Here is an 18,959-nt window from a genome sequence, read left to right as displayed (position 1 = left end):
TGTGAATGTTGTCTTTACTTTAGAAACATATTACAGTGTGGATCTAACTTAAATATTATTTACAGTTTTGAAAGCCAAAGTGTGACACAAACATGCGACTCAGAGATTCTTTATTTTCCAGACTTAAAGTTCATGATCTTCAGGGTGGTAAAGTTCACTCATCAAACGGTAAATGTACGACGGAGCGTTTCCACCGATGTTGGAGATGAACAGTGTGATGAGTTCAGGAGGGACGTAGTCGAATACCGGACAGTGAGCGTTGACCTTAGATAAGATCTCACCTGGAAACACAAATTTCATTTCAGATTCATATTCAACATCTTAATAGAAACAGCATTATTAAAGAGGCCATATGATGCCATTTTAAAAGGTCATTGTTTTTTTTTTTTTATTGGCTGTACTAGAATAGGTTATCATGCTTTAAATTTAGTGATGGGAGAAACAAAGCTTTTTGAAACTCTATCAATTGAATCAGTTGCTTCGAATAATAATAATAATAATAATTCGCTGTTTTGAAGCGCTCGAAATGCCCCTGATGGTCAGAACAGTGTAAATGCATTGAAGACTGTTTTTGTCATGTCTGTGTGAACGGCACAAACCACAGGAACATGATCTTTTCAATTCCCATTTGTGCCCTTTCCATTTGTCACCCTGGACCACAAAACCACTCACATGGAGCAATTATGTAATTTATGACATTTGAGATTTATACATCACATGAAAGCTGAATAAATAAGCTTTCAATTGATGTATGGTTTGTTAGGATAGGTCAGAGATACAATTTGAACATCTGGAATCTGAGGGTGCAAAAAAATCGAAACATTGAGAAAATCACCTTTAAAGTTGTCCATTTATGTTCGTGATTATGCTTCATTAACTCACAGAAATAAATGTTTTATATATTTACAAAATATATTCATGGAACATGATCTTTACTTAATAGCCTAATGATTTTTGGCATTAAAGAAAAATCGATAATTTTGACCCAAACAATGTATTGTCGACTATTGCCACAAATATACCCGTGCGACTTGTGACTGGTTTTGTATTGCAGGGTCACTAATGTGGTAGTAAATCAGATGCAGGTCAGATGTTTTGCAATGCGACCTCAGTCTGAACAGTCATATCGGGAATTAATGCAACTTTTACGTCTCTAAGAGCAACATTCGTCACAATTCTGTGCTCATGGGAGTCACTTCAACAATATTACATACCCGACGTTATCAAGACAGATGTGAAAGGAGTCAGTAAAGGACAGTGATGTGTCAAAACTCAATATACAAGCAAAACATGAGGGCTCGTATCATAAATGTTTTAAAACTCGGCTTTTTATGACCTCGTCTTTGTTTTTTATATTGCCAGCGCATTAATTATCTGGCTTTGGCGGCAATCACACAATAAATAAACACGTAATCACTTTAATGTTCTCAGTGTTTACTTTTGTGTGCATTTACACCTGGTCTTTTCAAAAACGGATAGCTATCCGATCAGAGAAAATGCATGACCAGGTGTAAACATTAAAAAGCATCAAATGGCCTCTTTTAATAATACACACAAAACTAACAGGTGCTATACCCTTTAATTGAATGTGTAAAATTGTAAATCATTTCATTAAAAAGGAGTAAAATGCCGTTGTGACATTACCTTCAGTGAAGGGAAGAACTTCGTGAGGTGAAACAAACTTGTGAAACGTGTCCTCCTCATTAGGAAACTACAACAACAAAGACACAAATCAGCATTTTCAGGATATTATGTAGTGACTGCACAGTGTACGGTGTGCCAGATACCTGTGGTGAGAGCTTGAACATGGGAGCGCACACGATGAGAGGAGTCGAGTGATGCTTTGCAGCCAGAGCCAGTGTGTGTGTGCCATTAAGAGCCCGCAGACCCCCGTTAGCCAGAACCGTCTGTGTGCCGATGATGACCTGGACAACACACGCGGAAACAAGATTCATCAAGACACTAATGCCTGTGTGTGTGACTAACAGGAAACTAAATAATACTGTTTTAAGTATGTGATGACATTTCTAGGCAATCGGGATAATTGTTATATCTTGAATATTCTGTCAATCCGTTCTCTCACCTTATTGACTCGTGACATTACAGCGAAAATGGCAGCGTCTGGGATGACCGTTGTCTCGATGTCCTCTTTGGAAAGAATTGTGGCCATTTCATGCCCCTGATGGACGAAAAGGAGTTTATGTGAGTTTAGTCGAGTTATTTTCAAGGACCTGAAAATTTACAACACAACCAAATACACTTGCTAAATACTTAAATAAATGTGAAGTTAACCTATTAAAACCTTCATATAAAACTTTTTTTTGTATATATATATATATATATATATATATATATATATATATATATATATATATATATATATATATATATAAATACTAATAGTATAAATATATATATATTATAAAAAAAATATTTTTAGATAATAACATAAAAAAAAATTAAATAGATAAAATAAATTTAAATAAAATCGAATATATTATGCATTTATTAATAATGATTAAAAAAATGCAATATTATTAAAATGTTTAATAATTGTTTAATATTTATTATATTATAATTATTAAAAATGTATTAAATATAATGTTATGAAAATATATATATTAAAATTATTCATATTTTTTATCATTATGTATTTAATGTCAAGACATAATAATATATAAAAATGTTTATTTATCATTACATTATAATTATTATTATTTTTTTTTATATTTATAATAATTTCTATTATTTAACAATATAATAAATGATTAAATATTATATTTAAATATTATGTTATATATAAAAATATTATTAAACATGTAAATATATTATTAATTTATTATTTATTAATTTATTATTATACTTTATGCATTAATGACAAGAACATAATTATTATAATAATATATAAAAATGTTGATTATTACATTCTAATTATGATGTCAATAATTATAATCATTTATATTATTTCATAATATTATAAATTATGATATAATATCATATTTAATAATTATAATCTTATAATAATAATAATAATATTTAATAATAATTAAACATTATTGTAATGTATAATGACAGTATTGTTAATTCTTGGCTGTCTGTTCTGCTATTATTAAATCTGGCAGGACTGAGATGTGTTTTCTGCGAGAGCCGCTTTAGTAAAACACACTGAATGCAAGCATGTTCTCACCTGACAGAAAGGCGCACACTCCGCAACGATTACATGGAACTTGCGTTTCCGCGCGGCGTCTTTCAGGAAAGCTTCCACCGTTCTGGAGCGGCCGATGGTCATGATGACCTCGTTGGAGTGGATGTGTTCCAGCGCCTGCATGGAGATGTTGTCGGTGGTGCCCTCTGAAAACACACACAAACATTTCATCAATCATATTTAGCATTACAAGAACATACACAGTCAAACCAAAATGTATTCAGACACCTTCAACATTTCTCACATTATCACAGTTTATTCGCAATAGTTTAGAAAATGGTAATAAAATATGACAAGAACTGAGAGTTATCAAATCAGTTGATATTTCTCTGGTTTTGTCCATCCTTCTGTTAGACCGTCTCACAAATGAATTATGTTGAATAGCTGTCAGCTGTTAACTTTAAGTACACAAATAGATAATACCAATTTAGGTCAACCAATTATCAAGCAATGCTTAGTTTTGTTCAGCAATTAAAACACATAAGTGTCTGAATAATTTTTGGTCCGAAATTTTTATAAATTTCACTGTATGAGGAATTTGGGGGTTTTATATGTCAGTTTACTTTATTTAGCTATCTTCACTTACGTAAATGAACTATAGTGTCCTGCACACACACACAAGTAAAAAAACGGAATATATCAAAAATGATATCTTGAGTCTGAATAATTGTTGGTTTGACTGTAGTTTATCCACTGCTCTGGTTCTGGGTTCTCACCCAGTTCTGTCAGCAGCTCGTTGATGGCTTCGATGACGTTGGCTTTGAGATGAGCGAAGTGCTGTCTGAAGTTGTCCTCGCTGGATCCTCCAGACGTCAGCAGCTTGTGCAGAGATTCCTGCTGATCCGTCTCCTCACTGCTGCCTCTGGACCTGAGGAGAGAGAGAGAGAGACACATGATCTCTGATGATTCACATTCTGCTAGAATTTACTCACTATATCACGTTCATAAACGCGTATGCTGATACTTGTACATGTTTTAACCTCAAAGCTACACTGTGACTTTAGGCCCTCTAGCGGTTGAAGCGTAAACTGCAATTGCTTGCGGAGGAATATTGTTTTGGTAATTATGCGAGTTGTGGTTCGGCGCGGATGAATCTGATGGTTTGAAACGCGCTGATACACTGCAGCTAACATCATAAGTCACAATAATGAAAGACGAATATCTGAAAATATGTCATAAGGTAAGTGCTAAGTTGCTTATAAATCAATAGTTTTAAAAATAACATTACAAAAGTTTGGTAACGCTAACATTAGATAGCAATTGCTATTCATTTAAGATAACGGTGGAAACTAGAACATGGCAAGGCTATTTAATGTATAGGCTAATATTCCAACTCTTTAGGGATTGACATTGTTACCAACATAAGCACTGTGATGCTATGCAAACGATGTTGATTCGTGCTTTATTACTACCGGTACTGTCGCTTTCCCTTTTCGCTTGCAAACTCTTTTCAGTTCAAGGATCAATTTGTTGTGGCTTCAAGTTACTTTCGTTGTATATAGTAGTGGACCTTCTTTCCTTTATTTACAGATAGCCTATGCATAAACATGCGCGGACAAATGATGAAAGTATGCCGTTTCCCGCGAAATCCGTCCCGACAACTAATAAAGGGGACTAATGTAAGCAAATATGTCAACTGTGCATCTTTCCAAATATACTTGTAGCCTACTGCAAAGTTAACAGTCAGTAATCTCCACTGATACAGTGATGATAGGATTTGATGAAACAGCTTAGAAAAATACAAGTTTCAAAAGAGACTGATTCAAAGAGGAAATCAAGAAAATTTCAGGAAAACAAATTAGACCTAAAATCCTTATTTTCCAGTGACTCCCAGTGGACAAAATTGGTATTATAACTGTCATCTGTCATTCATGTTGACGAAATGCTGACACTTGATTGGATGGCCATGTTTGTTGGTTTGTCTGAGTGATATTTAAAGAACATGTTAGCATGTGTACCAAAGATGATGCATATACCATTTCAACTTCTGTAGTTCACTCCTTCAAGCTTAATATATTAGTGGAAGGGAAGAGCCAAAACAGTTAAAGGAACACTCCACCGTTTTTTGAAATAGGGCTTATTCATCTTCTTTCCTACATTTAGATAGGTGGACAAATGCATTTTTGTCTCAGTGCATGCATTGTTTTAGTTTGACAGGGTCGGCGCTAGCTTAGCTTAGCATAATGAATGGAATCATTTGTTGCCAGCTAGCATGTCCTGAGTAAAAGTGATATAAAAAATAAAAAAAAACACCTAATTACTTCTTGTGGCCTGCGTATTCACAACGAGTACAAATAGCGATGCAGATTAACACTAGGCGATTTCCTAGGCAGATATTGACTTGGGACTATATTAGGGGGAAGCACAGGCGAAGCACTGCAACTTGGGCGCAGAGATGAGACAAAAATGCATTTGCCCACCTATCTAAATGTAGGAAAGAATGTGAATAAGCCCTATTTCAAAAAACGGTGGAGTGTTCCTTTAAATGGGCTATTTCGGATACATCCTGACTGAGTGTCTCACCTCGCATACTCTTCTCGAATAATCTTCAGCACCCTGCGGACCATGTTCCCGACGGTGGTCTCAGACGGCTGGGCTGCTGTCATCCGCCGGCCCTCCTTCCGGATGATTTCCATCAGCTCACCTGAAAGAGGACACCGGAGAATTCAAGATCCTGTTAAACCAGGGGGGATCAAACTGGGGCCCGGGGAGTGCTAGGGTGTCTGTCGAAAAGTTGACAGATGTAATAGAAATAAGATTAAAATAAAATGTTTTTTTAGACTAAAATAAATACATGTAAAAAAAAATAGTTGCCGAAACGTTTACAAATGTACAAATAAATAATAGAAGATTAAAAATAAATAAAAAAATTAGACTAAAATAAATTAATATAAACAAAAAATTAAATTAAATTGAAATAAACCATATAAAAATATTGAAATAAATAAACAATTAAAAATAGATTAAAATATATAAGTTGTATTAAAATAAAAAACAATTTTAGATTAAAATAATAAAAAAACTACTTAGATAAAATAGATATTAGACAATAGATATAGATAATAAAATTAGCAATAGATATTACATTCAAGTTACAGTAGATTTCTATTGTAAGTAGAAAACAACTTAATCTAACTAATGTAAAAAACAATGTAACTAAATAGAAACTAAGTATTAGTTATACTTAAACTAAGTATAATTATTTACTTTTCGTCCTATGTATTGTATACATGAAAATATAGGCTATTGCTGCCTTTTAAATTTTAGAATGGGGGTCCCTCACATGAGGATGATCATGTACAAAATTCACAATTAATGAAGTCATAGGATAGCAAGATTATTTGTATTATTATATTTATTTATTTTTTCTGTTGTTTTGTCATTGTTGTAGTTGATAGGTAATAAGTGCTGTATGCTTATTTTTCTGTATATTTCCGTTCTCAGCAATAAAAAACAGAAAGAAAGAAAAGAAAAAATCCGAGCAGCATCTGGAGCATCGCTCGGGTTCTGGTCCTGATCCGATCTCGGGTTCTCGCGGTTCTCACTCACCGGCGTTGCTCCAGCGGGCCTGTGCGGTGATTCTGCGGAGTAAAGCGCTCGTTTCTCGGGCAGTTTCCGCGGAGCCCCGGGGAGATCCTGCCCCGCTCCCGCAGCGCTTCAGCTCGGACAGAAACGACTCGATGCGCTCGGACAGATCCGTCTCTTTATCGGCGCCGGGCATTTTGTCTTGTGTCTCAGTAAAGCTCTGATCAGAGCGAGTTGTTTCGGTTGTTTCTCCTGACAGCTTGAACCCTCACGGACCCAGACAGAAGAACCTCCTCCGGGTCATGAGCGAGCCCGGCTCTTCTTCTGCTGTTTAGCGGCGATCAGGACTGAGCTGTAACCGTACAGCCCCACCAACCGTCCATCCATGTCAACACTCACTATCATCTCAACACCCATACATTACATCTAGCAACTCATTATTTGCAAAAAAATAAAATAAAAAATCCTATAAATATTATATAAAAATATTAAATCTTATTACATTCAAAAATGTACATTCATTTAATTGTATGATGCTAGGAATTGAAATCAGCTAATATACAATAACACTTTAAATGAAAACAGTCAAGTATAATTGTAAATTAAAAAAGGATGTATTTTTATAATGGGATTGAGTAGAATTAGTTTTCTGCATGTAAAATTAAGCAGGTAGCTTATTATAATATTGTGCACAATGCACTGTATGTTATTTATTTACCATTTAAAAGTGGTGGCTATATAAAACATGGTGGTTTATGATTTTTATAAGTTTGGGTTTGGTAAGATTTCTTTTTAAAGTCTGTCATGCTAAACATTAAAATATAATTTTGTGAAATATTATGATTTGAAATAAATATAATTTAAGATTTAATCTGAATTTTCAGCATCATTACTCTTCAGCGTTAAATTATCTTTTAGAAACCATTCTAATGACATTCAAGAAACAGGAACGTTGAACATTTAAAGCAATAAAAGCAATCAAGTATTTAAGCAGGTTTTGTGCAATGTTATTGCTCCTAATATTAATCATCTCATAATGATCTTTTCACAAAAATGTATCCACAGAGTAGCCTATAAGAATATTATGCAGAAGGCATTGTATGTCATCATGTCTAATTATGTGGCTAAATACAGCATGTCTGTAATTATATACGCACTGAACTTTGCTTTTAATAGTTAAATTGTTTTATTGCCTCTATTTTCCCATCTTTATTCAAAATGTGTAAATATATTGGTTATAATAAGATGAATCTGTCTAACAAACTTCAAATATTTGTATAGTTTATTATGTTCCGATTCTCTCAGATGATAATGATTGTCAAGAACTTCATTCGACAGAAACTGACAAACACTCAAAATAATTTTCTAACAATTTTTATTGAATGACAAGCCAATTATATTTCTGAAATCCACTTTCACCAAAATTAATCTGAAGAAAAAACATTGCTGCTGAAAAAGATTGAACACTGGAGCAAAGAATTAAACCACTGGTAGCAAATAATAATAATAATAATAATAGTAAATCTGATCCAAATCTTCCACCCAGGACGCGTGTAACCACTATTCCATAAAAGCATTTGAAAGAAGAGAAAATCCAAAACTAAAAGTCTAGTTTGATCTGTCAATCACGGGTAGATCCTGTTACAAAATCAAACCATTAAAGACAGCAGAATTGATGGGGCAGCAATGATGGCATTTACACACCTTTAACCTCAAGCCCACTGCAGGAGTCCTGCTGGATTGAACATTTATTCAGTCTGTGGAGAAACTAACTACTAACAATCAACAAATAAAGACTTTAATTACAGATGAACTCAGGCTTTCCCATGAACAAACTAAAATGAGATTCTGGCCCCCCAAAATAAAACTGCTTTAAAAGAAAATTAGTACATTTCTCAACGTCAGCTTGAAGCTCTGATGTGCGTTCGCTCAGTTCACTTGCAGTGAGTGGGACTTCATTTAAACAAAATGGCTTTGCATTTTCACAACAAGTCTTCCTACTTGTGTTTGAAAGACAGCTAAACACATCAGTTCATGAGAACTTCGTGACTAAAGGCTGACGCAATCATTCTATCCTTCCAAATGATAATTAATAACACACACATTCAATGACCGACAGGATGACCGCAAAGTTTCTCTCACAGGAGCGCATCTTTTATCAGTTATAGGGGCTTGTGCTGTCATTAAGTATAAATACAACCAAAAAAAAACTAAAAAATCAGAACAAAATTTGAAAGACTGGGTGTTTTTTCCAAATGATACTGAGCAAGCTTGTATCAAAAATGTACACGCACTGAAAGACAATTTGGCCGTCAAGCATCAAACGCTTCCCCAGAGAATTCCCTGATGCACGTCCACTCCCGATAAACTTCAGGTCGCCTGTGGTGACCAGAACAGATCGCCGAGGCAAAGCAAATGTCAGGGGCCGGAGGTTCTGATGTCAGGAAGTAGTTCTGGGTCCCTGATTGCACAGGCAGATTTTACTCAATGAGCTTCTTGGCCTTGAAGAAACGGCGCAGGTAGAAGACCTGCCACGTGGCCAGACCGATCAGACAGCACATGGAGAAGATGCTGAAGTACAGCACGCGTGTGTTGGTGGACTCTGCAAAACACGACAGGACATCAGAAACCATTCGCACACAAAATAATGCATGTACATCAATATTGGTTCATTTAGAAGACACTTTGGCCCTGTTTACACCTGGTATTAAGATGCGTTTTGGTCGATCGGATCACAAGAGAACGACACAAATACAGGTGTAAACGGGTCTAAAACTTTTGAGCTCGTCCACTTCCAGAGGAAGTTGAAAATGCATTTGACCGGATTGCTTGTGTAGTGTAAACGCTCATGTGGTCGAATGTGTTCAAACAGCCACTAAAGACCGTCTACTGACCTAATGAGTAAACAATATGAGAAGTGAACTAGCCAGACGGGATTTAAACTTTGTCGACTGGAGACCCAAGTTTGGTTTGAAGCTGAAAAATGTACCAAGCTCAATGTTCTCTCACCATTCCTGATTTCTAACACACACTCACAGCGTTCGGCTGGTCTAGTGGCTGTCAGAGCAGAAACTAAAGCTGATGCTCTCTGTGTGCTTTTCTGTTTTCTCCGGTCGTGTTCATGTGTAAATTGCGTGAGCTTATTTTAGATCAGATCAAACGATCTGAAAAAGTCCATACATTTACCCGCTCATAGACCCTCCCCTCGAAGAAATCAGGACAGAAGTGTTTGAAAGTGGACAAAAGAGACTGATTAAAACACCAGGTGTAAACGGATATGTGTCTCCCTCGTCCACTTGTGATCCGATCGACCAAAACGCATCATAATACCAGGAGTAAACAGGGCCTTTTATCCAATCTTGCTTAGAGCTGGAACGAAACTTTAGTCTTACCATTAGTATCTCTCATCTCCTCCTCTCTCTTCTTCATGTAGGCAAAGTCATTGACAATCGACTCAGAGAGATCCTCCAGCCGACGGAGCTCAACCTCCAGAGGCTTCAGTTTCTCTACCTTGGCAATCTGGACAAAGTGCCACAATCAGGATGACTTCAAAACAACAGCTACAAATCTGCCAGCAAAAGTAGGTGTAGATACTCTCCAAATGCTATGTGCACTACCGTTCAAAAGGTTGGGGTCAGTATGATCTTATTATATTTTTTAAATAAATTAATATTTTTATTCTGCAAGGATGCATTAAATGAATCAAGTGTGACAGTAAGGACATTTAATATGTTACAAAATATTTCTATTTCAAATAAATACTGTTCTTTTGAACTTTCTATACTGAAAAATGTATCAAGAGTTCATTCCCAAATGTTTTATGCAATATTCCAATTTTGCTTAAAGTAAAGGATAAAGAGGATCATGTGACACTGAAGACTGGAGTAAATTCAGCTTTGATCACAGGAATGAATTAGCCTACATTTCAAAAACAATTAAAATGTAAAAACATCCCTTTTAAACTGTAGTAATATTTCACAATATTATCGTTTTACTGTATTTTTGATCAAATAAATGCACCCTTGGTGAGCAGAAAAGACTTCATCCAAAAACATTTTAAGAAATCTTACTGACCCTAAGCTTTTGAATGGCAGTGTAATCTAGAATTTTGAAATCGACAAATGATATAAAATAGCAAATAAAAATCAGCTCATGTTAAGCATGAGAAAACAAACCTCTTCATAATTTTTGGCCTCAACACCGTGCTTCATGTCCAAGTTGATCTGTTGGTCAGGAACTCTTCCAGTTCCTAAAACAAAGACATCAATTCTGAATTCATACGGCATATCAGTGCTGATTCAGAATCAGATTTTGGTAACACTTTATTTTACAGTGTCCCTGTTACATAATGTACTTCCCATAGTAATAACAGTAAATATCACATTAAGCTGACCACAGGTCAGCCAAGGACGAATGGTTTTATCAAAAGCATCAGTTGGAGAAGTGTGAGGATGTGTGAAACACTCACCCATAGGTGACTTGCTCTCGAAGCACACCTCAAACATGTCGTAGTCTTCTGTGGTGAAGGCAAACTTGCCCTTAGTTGCATCTTCTTTCACATAGAGGATGTGTCCAGAGGAGTCTGTGATCTAACAGGGTTACAACATTCGATATTCAGTAAAAGTCAAACAGCAGACAAATATATATGAAACATCTAACGTTATACAGTTATGTAAGATTAAAAGGCAATATAAAGGCCAGAAAGGTAACCAATATGTTATTATCATAATTAAATGATTAATGAATGCAGCACTGATCAATAATGTTTAGTTAAATCTTCTTACACTGATATGTATATTATAAGCTTTTATACTTATTATATATACTTATATGCTAATACATATGTCCATGCGAGTATGGAAGTAAGACTGACGTGTTATAACTAAAGTGAATGAGATCCGAAGGAAAACACAAAAACTACATCCGCATTTATTCTTTACCCACTTTATATTGCTAAATAAAGGCAAAATATCATTTACAAAAGTGTTTTGATTTATTTAACCAGCTTAAAAACGAAGTTAATTTAATCATTAAATCACCGTCCAACCAGGAAGCGCCATGTAGCACTAACGTAAGGCCTTGAGTTTAAACTCACAGAACCGTTACAGTCATCACAAATTAACTGAAAACTCCAGTCAAACGTAATGTAATAGTTGATTATAAGTGTAACGATTGTTTGTGTGAATAGTTATAATCGTTAATCCTGTATATGTGTCGAGTGACGTCACCTTCAGGTTGGTTTTCGTGTTCGGCTGCTCGCTGATCTCGTATTCTCCGGTAACGAGCACGTCTTTATGGATCTCCTCCCGCAAACACTTTCTGCTGCGCACCGGCAGGTAAAATGAGATCGACACGACGGACTGAACCACAAACAACAGCGAGATAGAGAGCGAGAGCACACGGAACCGCGCCATGACGAGCTGATCGCTCCACTACTGCAGGCCCGGGTCGAGCTGCGCACTGCGCCTGCGCACTCCTCTCACTCCGCGCACGCGCACTGGGTCTGCGATTCTCTGTGTGTCGAGAGCGCCAGCTCGTGGAGATGTAGGGGGTAGCGCAGACGTCGCTAGAACATCCTGTATACAAAATGTTTGTTCTTGTACTTTTTGAGATATGTTATGCATTCTGACGCGAGGTCTGAAATTTGCACGGACTCAAGGCAAAATACCCTCGTATGTGGCCAAATGAAACAAATTCAATTTTGGCGGACAAAATAATGCTCATGTGAAGTCCTTTTATGTATATTTTCCAATATAAATGTATGAATATGTTAGCCTTACTGTTGTGTTATCTATAAGCTAGTGTGCTCCAAAACAATGACAAAATTCGCATTTAGAAGATATAAGCATTCAAAACTTACAGTGTCTCACTTCTGCCAATATGATAACATCAAGCTTCATGTTTCATGATTTCAGCTTTTTACATCAGATATTCTGTCCAATCAAATGTTCTCTAGAATCTGAAGCTCCACCCCCTACATTATAAATATGCTGAAGCTGCAGCCGAAATCGGTCACTTGTTCACATGTTTACTGTTTTCTACATGTGCACTATATAGGGGATAGGGAACGATTCAGACAGTGTAAATGTGCTTTCCATTAGAGGGAATGAAATCTGGTTTCTGGTCTGCTTCGGTCCAAAACCACAATAGCAGATAGTTCGGCGCAGACCACAAAACGTATTGGACCCATTTGAATTCTGCACAGAATGCTCTTTTTTTAAAGCGATATGGGGGAGATTATGACGAGAAATGTTAGAGATTATGAGGAAAATGCGGCTTTACTGAGCTCAACGGCTTTGGCCAAGCTGTGATATAAACAAAACGCTACTGGCTTATAAGGGGAGGAGCTGATCGAAATGTCTCGCCCTGTCTTCCTGCTTCAGTGGAAATTGTCTACACACTGAATAATACTGTGTGTTTCAAGGCATTTCAGTGAGTCTTTAAAGGGGTGGTATCTTTTCACAAGATGTAAAATAAGTCTGTGCTGTCCCTAGAGTGTGTATGTGAAGTTTTAGCTCAAAATACCCCACAGATATTTTCATATAGCATGTTAAAATGGTCACTTTTTGAGGGTGGGCAAAAACGCACAGTTTTTGTGTCTGTTCCTTTAAATGCAAATGAGCTGCTGCTCCCGACACAGAGGGCGGAGCTTCAACAGCTTGTGTCATTTCACCTCACACAGACATGCAGTGGAAATTTCAAAAACATTTAACCTTTTATGTTCAAACCGAAGTCAGAAAGATGGAGAGACTCAAGAAGAAGTGACAACATGTAGACAACATTTCTGAATGGTTAGTTTGTGAATTTATGTAGCTTATGTGTTATCTTCTAGTCATTGATTAGCATATTCGGTCTTGATAATCTATCAATTGTGATCCCGGGGGCGGGTTTATGTAAATTCTAGGGTTGGTGATGTCACTAACCATATCTTCCTTTGCTTTGAACTTTGAGCGTTGTAACTTTGCAGATGTTGTTTATGCTCAAACAGCAACATTACACACTAATTAAAGTTAGAAAAGTGAAATCTGTAGTTAGTAACGTATTCCATTACATTACACATTTAAGGTAATATAATCTGACTACTTTTTGATTGCTTTTAGATTACTTTTGACCTAACTTGTTGTTTATCACATTGATTTGAATAGGATAATCTTGTAACATATTGATATAAAAATACAAAAAAGAAAAAGAAAATGTATGCCTTTCTTTGTTATCAACAGCATGAAGTGCATTAAATATTACATGGTTTCCCAGACTGGGGTTCATGATGGAACTGCATGAAAAGCTATTAAATCATAAAAAAAAAACGTTTACCTGCATGTCGTGTGACCATTAACCGACACCGGAGAGCCATGAACTTAATTTTATTTATTTATTTTGATTGTGAGAATAACATAATGTAATAATGTAATCAATAAAAAAGTAACTGCAGTCTGATTACGAGTATTTTAAAACAAATATAATCCAATTACAAGTACTTCCAGATTATATCTAATCAGTTACTACCACCACTGGTTATGGTATCTTGACCCCTGTACATTATTAACAGCTACTTTTTTATTATTTTATTTAATATGTAAAATCCATAATTTGTTTAGATTTAGTTTTTTTTTCATTAATGAATGTCATCACACTGTCTAGAACAATTCCCTCATATAAATACCCCTGAAAATCAGTTTATCAGAAAGTCATTCAGCTGAATCTGAAATTACCCTTGAAATTTGCAATATTAATTTTTTTTCATATTTTGTTGCACTTTATTTTTGGTCTCCTTGAGAGAGGTTTTGCCATTGACACAACATTAGCGACCTGCTCTGATAGAAAATCAGCTAAATAGGTCCTTGCTTTAAAGCCAAGCCTTTGTGGACCTAAGTTTATTCACAAGTGTGATGTCATGCAATATACAGACAGCGGCTCATATTTATTACTGTATATGATCTCTGGGTGAAGGGTTGTCTACTGTGAAATCAGTGTGACATATTCTAACTATCAATCATGTCCTAGTATCTATAGCAGCTGCATACATTCATAAATGTGTCTATCTAAACAAACTGCCAATCTGAATGAGCCTTAGTTTGGAGATTATCCACCAGATGATATAGAAAATGGCGGCGATCCAACTGTGTGTCTTCATCAGTGAGGGGAGGGAGCAGTGCATTATGGTCTATCTTTAGCCTGGATTCTCTCTGCTTTTTTTCCCTTTTCTCCTGCTTTTTTCTCCAGCGTACGTTGCCTGTCTGTTCCCTCCCCTGGGCTGCAGCATCGACGCAGGTCGGCGTCACCGTGGTCTAATTTTACTGCTGTTGATGCTGATGGTGAAGCAGCGCACCTGCTATTTCTGTCTCTGCCTCTCTCTGGGGTCTGCCGATTGTATTAATAGACAGGGAATTATTACATGCTACGTGATTTCACGTCAGGGCCACAATCTCTCTGACCGTCTGGGTCTGCTGCTGGAGATACAAAGCAGTAGTTTTGAGCTTTACCAATGTTTAACGTTTATTTAGTCTTTTGCTGACAAAATTTAGTTCTGTCAGCATCTCTCTGTCCCTCTTTTTTAATATTCAATTCAATTCACGTTTATTTTTATAGCACTTTTCACAATAGCAGCTTTACAGAAAATGCATGAGTCCACATTACAATTTAGAGTGATAAAGTTATGTATTTCAGAAATACATAAAAATGTGATTTTTTTTAAGGCAGAAACAATGAGCTCATGGAAGTAATGAATACTTGTTTGATAACAAATGTAAAAATGTGGCTATTAAAAAGTATCATTTTAATAGCCACTAACTTAATGATGAGATAAGTCAGCATAAAAAGCATACAGCTCTTAGAAAAGGAAGAAGGTCCTCATGTTCTTGAGGTCACAGTCACGTTTTGTGAAGTGTGCAACCGCGATAAGTGTGAAAGGGGAAGGAAGTGACCTCTGTATAATGGCGTGGTTGCGTCACTGTCTCTTACGCACATGAACAACATCATTTCCGCTGCAATTACTTTGGGCTAGTAGATAATATAATGCAAACTAATCGTAATGGGCTCTGGTTATGGGTTTCAATGAGCCTTGAGACATTTAGGAATTATTCAGATGAATTGATTTGATGTTTATCAGCACTACTTGCGTCTGAACCAGAGCAGAACACAAAAGTTAAACATTCGTACGTGGTGATTTGGCCTTTTTGTCATATTGAGCTTTTTGTTGTACATGAGCATGATCCTGATTCTCCTGACGCAACTCGATACAGTTAAACATTAATAGGAAATGATTTATCTTGATGCCCATTCACCATTAAGGTGTGGTTCGAAGGGCGTAGCTCAATATTTGGACAAAGTATGATTATGAAAAGATTGTGAAACTAGTCTGACAGACATACACTACTGTTCAAAGGTTTGAGGTCAGGACAATTTTTTAATGTTATTGAAAGAAGTCTGTTATGCTCGCATTTATTTGATCAAAAATAAAATTGAAGTAAAATCAGTAATATTGTAAAATATTACAATTTAAATATCTGTTTTCTATTTAGATATATATTTAAATGTAATGTATTCATGTGATGCAAAGTTGAATTTTGAAAACAGTTAAATAAGTACATGATACTGTCATTTGTCATCAATCCTTGCTGGATAAAAGCTTTATGTTTCTTTAAAACAAAATATATGAAATCTTACTAACTCCAAATGTTTGTACCGTATAGCGCAGTTGAAACATTTTGTCTGCGATAAAAGTATCTCACATTCACACAAGCAAATACTTTTTGGTATACATTTAATATTTATTGTTTCTAGTTTTGCAAACAATTCGCAAGTTCACAATTCAGTACAAAAATAAAAATCCCATAAATTAAAGAGACTACGTTTTCACAGAAAACTTCATACTTGGACGTCAGACCATTTAATGCAATGGTTAGGCAGCACACATTTGAGTAAATGAAATTCACACATTCAGAAATCAACCGTGAAGTCAAAACATATTAGTTCTCTATTGCTTAGAACACACTAATACAACAATTGAAATCTAGCACCAGTAAACTCAAAAAAACTATATTAACAATAATAACCAGATCATTAATGCAAAAAAAAAACAAAATTCAGTTGATCCATGCTTATCTTGCTACATTTGGCAGGCATATATGGTTCAGATAAATATAGGAAGCAATCATGATTGCTTGATAGAGTCAGTTCCATAGCCCTGCAATGTCTTTTTATATCAAGTTGTGTGACAGAAATATAAATTCTAAGTGTCTATAGTGAGCTCTCAAAGAGTGAGGAGGGTCGGGGAATTCAAGGAGTTGGAGGACTGCTCGTTGCTGCTGCTGCCCCTCCGGTGCACCGGCCCACAGCTGGGGAAGATGTCGTTTTCGGGGTAGGTGAACATGAAGGAAGACGTGTATGTGGTGCAGGCCGGAGTGCAGGTGACGACGGGTGTGCAAAGGGGCTCCAGGTCGCTGTTAGCGGACGTGTAGAGCGGCTCCCAGTCCTGAGTGTACATGGAGCTCGACAGGTCCCCGTCTGGGACAGAGCGAGCCGTTTCCATCTCAACTTTGGCCAGGAGCTCCAGAGACTCTTCCAAGGTGGGCTCCAGGTCTGAGATCCTCACCGTGGAGCTGAAGCTGTCGGTGCTGGAAAACAGCGAGCTGCTGGAAGAGGTTGTAACCGGTGCGCTTGCTGTGGAAACTACTGAGGTAGTGACGCTGTGGATCTCAGGGACCGAATGGGAGGTGATGGGTGAGACGGACGGCTCCGGGAAGCTGATGTCCATGTCTCCGGGGATCTTGCAGATGGGTTTGTGTGCAGCGAGGATGAACTCTAACCTCTCCTTCTCTTTGAGCAGGTTGGCGATGTCGTTTTGAAGAGCAGATTTCTCATCCTCAAGTATGTCAGTTTCCTGTTACAGATAAAAATAAAATAACGTCAGACACTAGACTTTCACTGTGTTGCGTAAGTGAAGCGTTTCCACAAAGATCTGCGAAATACTTACAGATTGCAGTGTGTCAGTGAGCTCTCGTCTGCGGTTGCGGCATTTTGCGGCAGCCATCTTATTTCTTTCCCGGCGGACTCTTTTCTTTTCTTCCTCCTCGGGAGAAAGCTGTGGAAGCAACAACATGGATATTTTACTTTCTGAACTCAAAGCAAACTGATTCACAAATGTAGGTGTACTGGCTGATCGATCCCTAAAAACAAAGTCAGTGCATTATTTACCTGTTCTCGGGCTCTCTTGTTGGACTTTGTTCCAGTGACCCTCATTTTGGGGTTAGGGTTCGGGTTGTAAGGTCGTGCTCCGCCGTTGGAGGGCGCCACAGATGAAATCATGGGCTGAACCATCCACTGCAGGTCCGGGCAAGAAGAGATCGCAGTGACAGTTGGCACGAAAGAGGCACTTGAGACACTCAGGTCTGTGAAATCCTAAAATGTAAATAAGAAATCATTTAATATATGGCAAATATTATAAATGATTGATTTAACTTATATTACCCAGCTAGTTTATGTTTATTACACTCTAAAAAATGCTGGGTTGTTTCAACTGTCAAATATTGACAAACCCAACCGTTGGGTTAAAATTTTAAAATTACATTTTTAAACCCAACGGTTGGGTTTGTCCATACTTGACCGTTGAAACAACCCAGCATTTTTTTAAGAGTGCAGCCTAGTTTTTTATTGCTATAATATAATTTAAATACTTGAGCTATACATAAACAAACTACAAATAAATCACCCTTTAAGACTGAATAATTCTACATTAGTGAATTCAATCATGATAACTGTCAAATATGTACCTGAGTCTGGTAATAAGCGACGCTCTCGCCGCTCGGCGACGCCGTGCTGCACCGGGAAGACGCGTCGCAGTCCGCGTTAAGGCTGGTAAACATCATCCTGTCAAAAGTCGAGAAGCAAGAACTATCCAGCGCGAATATATCCAGAAAGTTAGAGCGTTTTAAGAGCCTCGGTTTGTTAGTTCCCTGTTCGTCTGCTCTCGGTATCCAAAGTTTGACTGCCGCTCTTCAGCTCTGCGGGGTTTATATTAGGGAGGCTTCGACTGACGTCAGAAGAGGGCGTTGCGTCGGACTCACGGTCTCAGTGGTTGCATAGAGACGGTTAGAAAAACACGTCTCCGGGAAAGCATTTTACTGATTACATGATCGATACGTAATTAATAAACACTTATAAGCTTAAAACGTAACAAAAAGTTTGCAAAAACGTTCGTATATGAACATTCTGAGTGAAAACGGAGTGG

At 36.9% G+C, this 18,959-nt stretch overlaps 3 protein-coding genes across 3 annotated transcripts; all 3 read right to left on the bottom strand.

Moving 5' to 3' along the window:
• Positions 1-94: 94 nt before the first annotated feature.
• eif2b2 (eukaryotic translation initiation factor 2B, subunit 2 beta) lies at positions 95-7,147 on the bottom strand. Its single transcript, XM_081378472.1, has 8 exons — positions 6,755-7,147; positions 5,729-5,849; positions 3,922-4,073; positions 3,188-3,351; positions 2,084-2,179; positions 1,788-1,925; positions 1,645-1,711; positions 95-281 (listed from the first exon to the last, which is right to left on the bottom strand). Exons 1-8 carry the CDS (start codon positions 6,924-6,926, stop codon positions 124-126), a joined length of 1,068 nt encoding a protein of 355 aa, XP_081234598.1. The 5' UTR covers positions 6,927-7,147; the 3' UTR covers positions 95-123.
• A 941-nt stretch (positions 7,148-8,088) lies between these two features.
• On the bottom strand, positions 8,089-12,303 carry tmed10 (transmembrane p24 trafficking protein 10). Its single transcript, XM_081378961.1, has 5 exons — positions 11,959-12,303; positions 11,199-11,319; positions 10,906-10,979; positions 10,123-10,249; positions 8,089-9,332 (listed from the first exon to the last, which is right to left on the bottom strand). Exons 1-5 carry the CDS (start codon positions 12,142-12,144, stop codon positions 9,211-9,213), a joined length of 630 nt encoding a protein of 209 aa, XP_081235087.1. The 5' UTR covers positions 12,145-12,303; the 3' UTR covers positions 8,089-9,210.
• A 4,173-nt stretch (positions 12,304-16,476) lies between these two features.
• On the bottom strand, positions 16,477-18,712 carry fosab (v-fos FBJ murine osteosarcoma viral oncogene homolog Ab). The gene is made up of 4 exons (XM_081378515.1): positions 18,502-18,712; positions 17,927-18,130; positions 17,706-17,813; positions 16,477-17,612 (listed from the first exon to the last, which is right to left on the bottom strand). The coding sequence occupies exons 1-4, from the start codon at positions 18,595-18,597 to the stop codon at positions 16,983-16,985; spliced, it is 1,038 nt and encodes a 345-aa protein (XP_081234641.1). The 5' UTR covers positions 18,598-18,712; the 3' UTR covers positions 16,477-16,982.
• Positions 18,713-18,959: the final 247 nt, after the last annotated feature.

This window comes from Scardinius erythrophthalmus (assembly GCF_964197995.2).
Source record: "Scardinius erythrophthalmus genome assembly, chromosome: 11".
In the NCBI taxonomy this organism is placed as follows: Eukaryota; Metazoa; Chordata; class Actinopteri; order Cypriniformes; family Leuciscidae; genus Scardinius; species Scardinius erythrophthalmus.
This window is presented reverse-complemented; position numbering and strand designations above follow the sequence as displayed.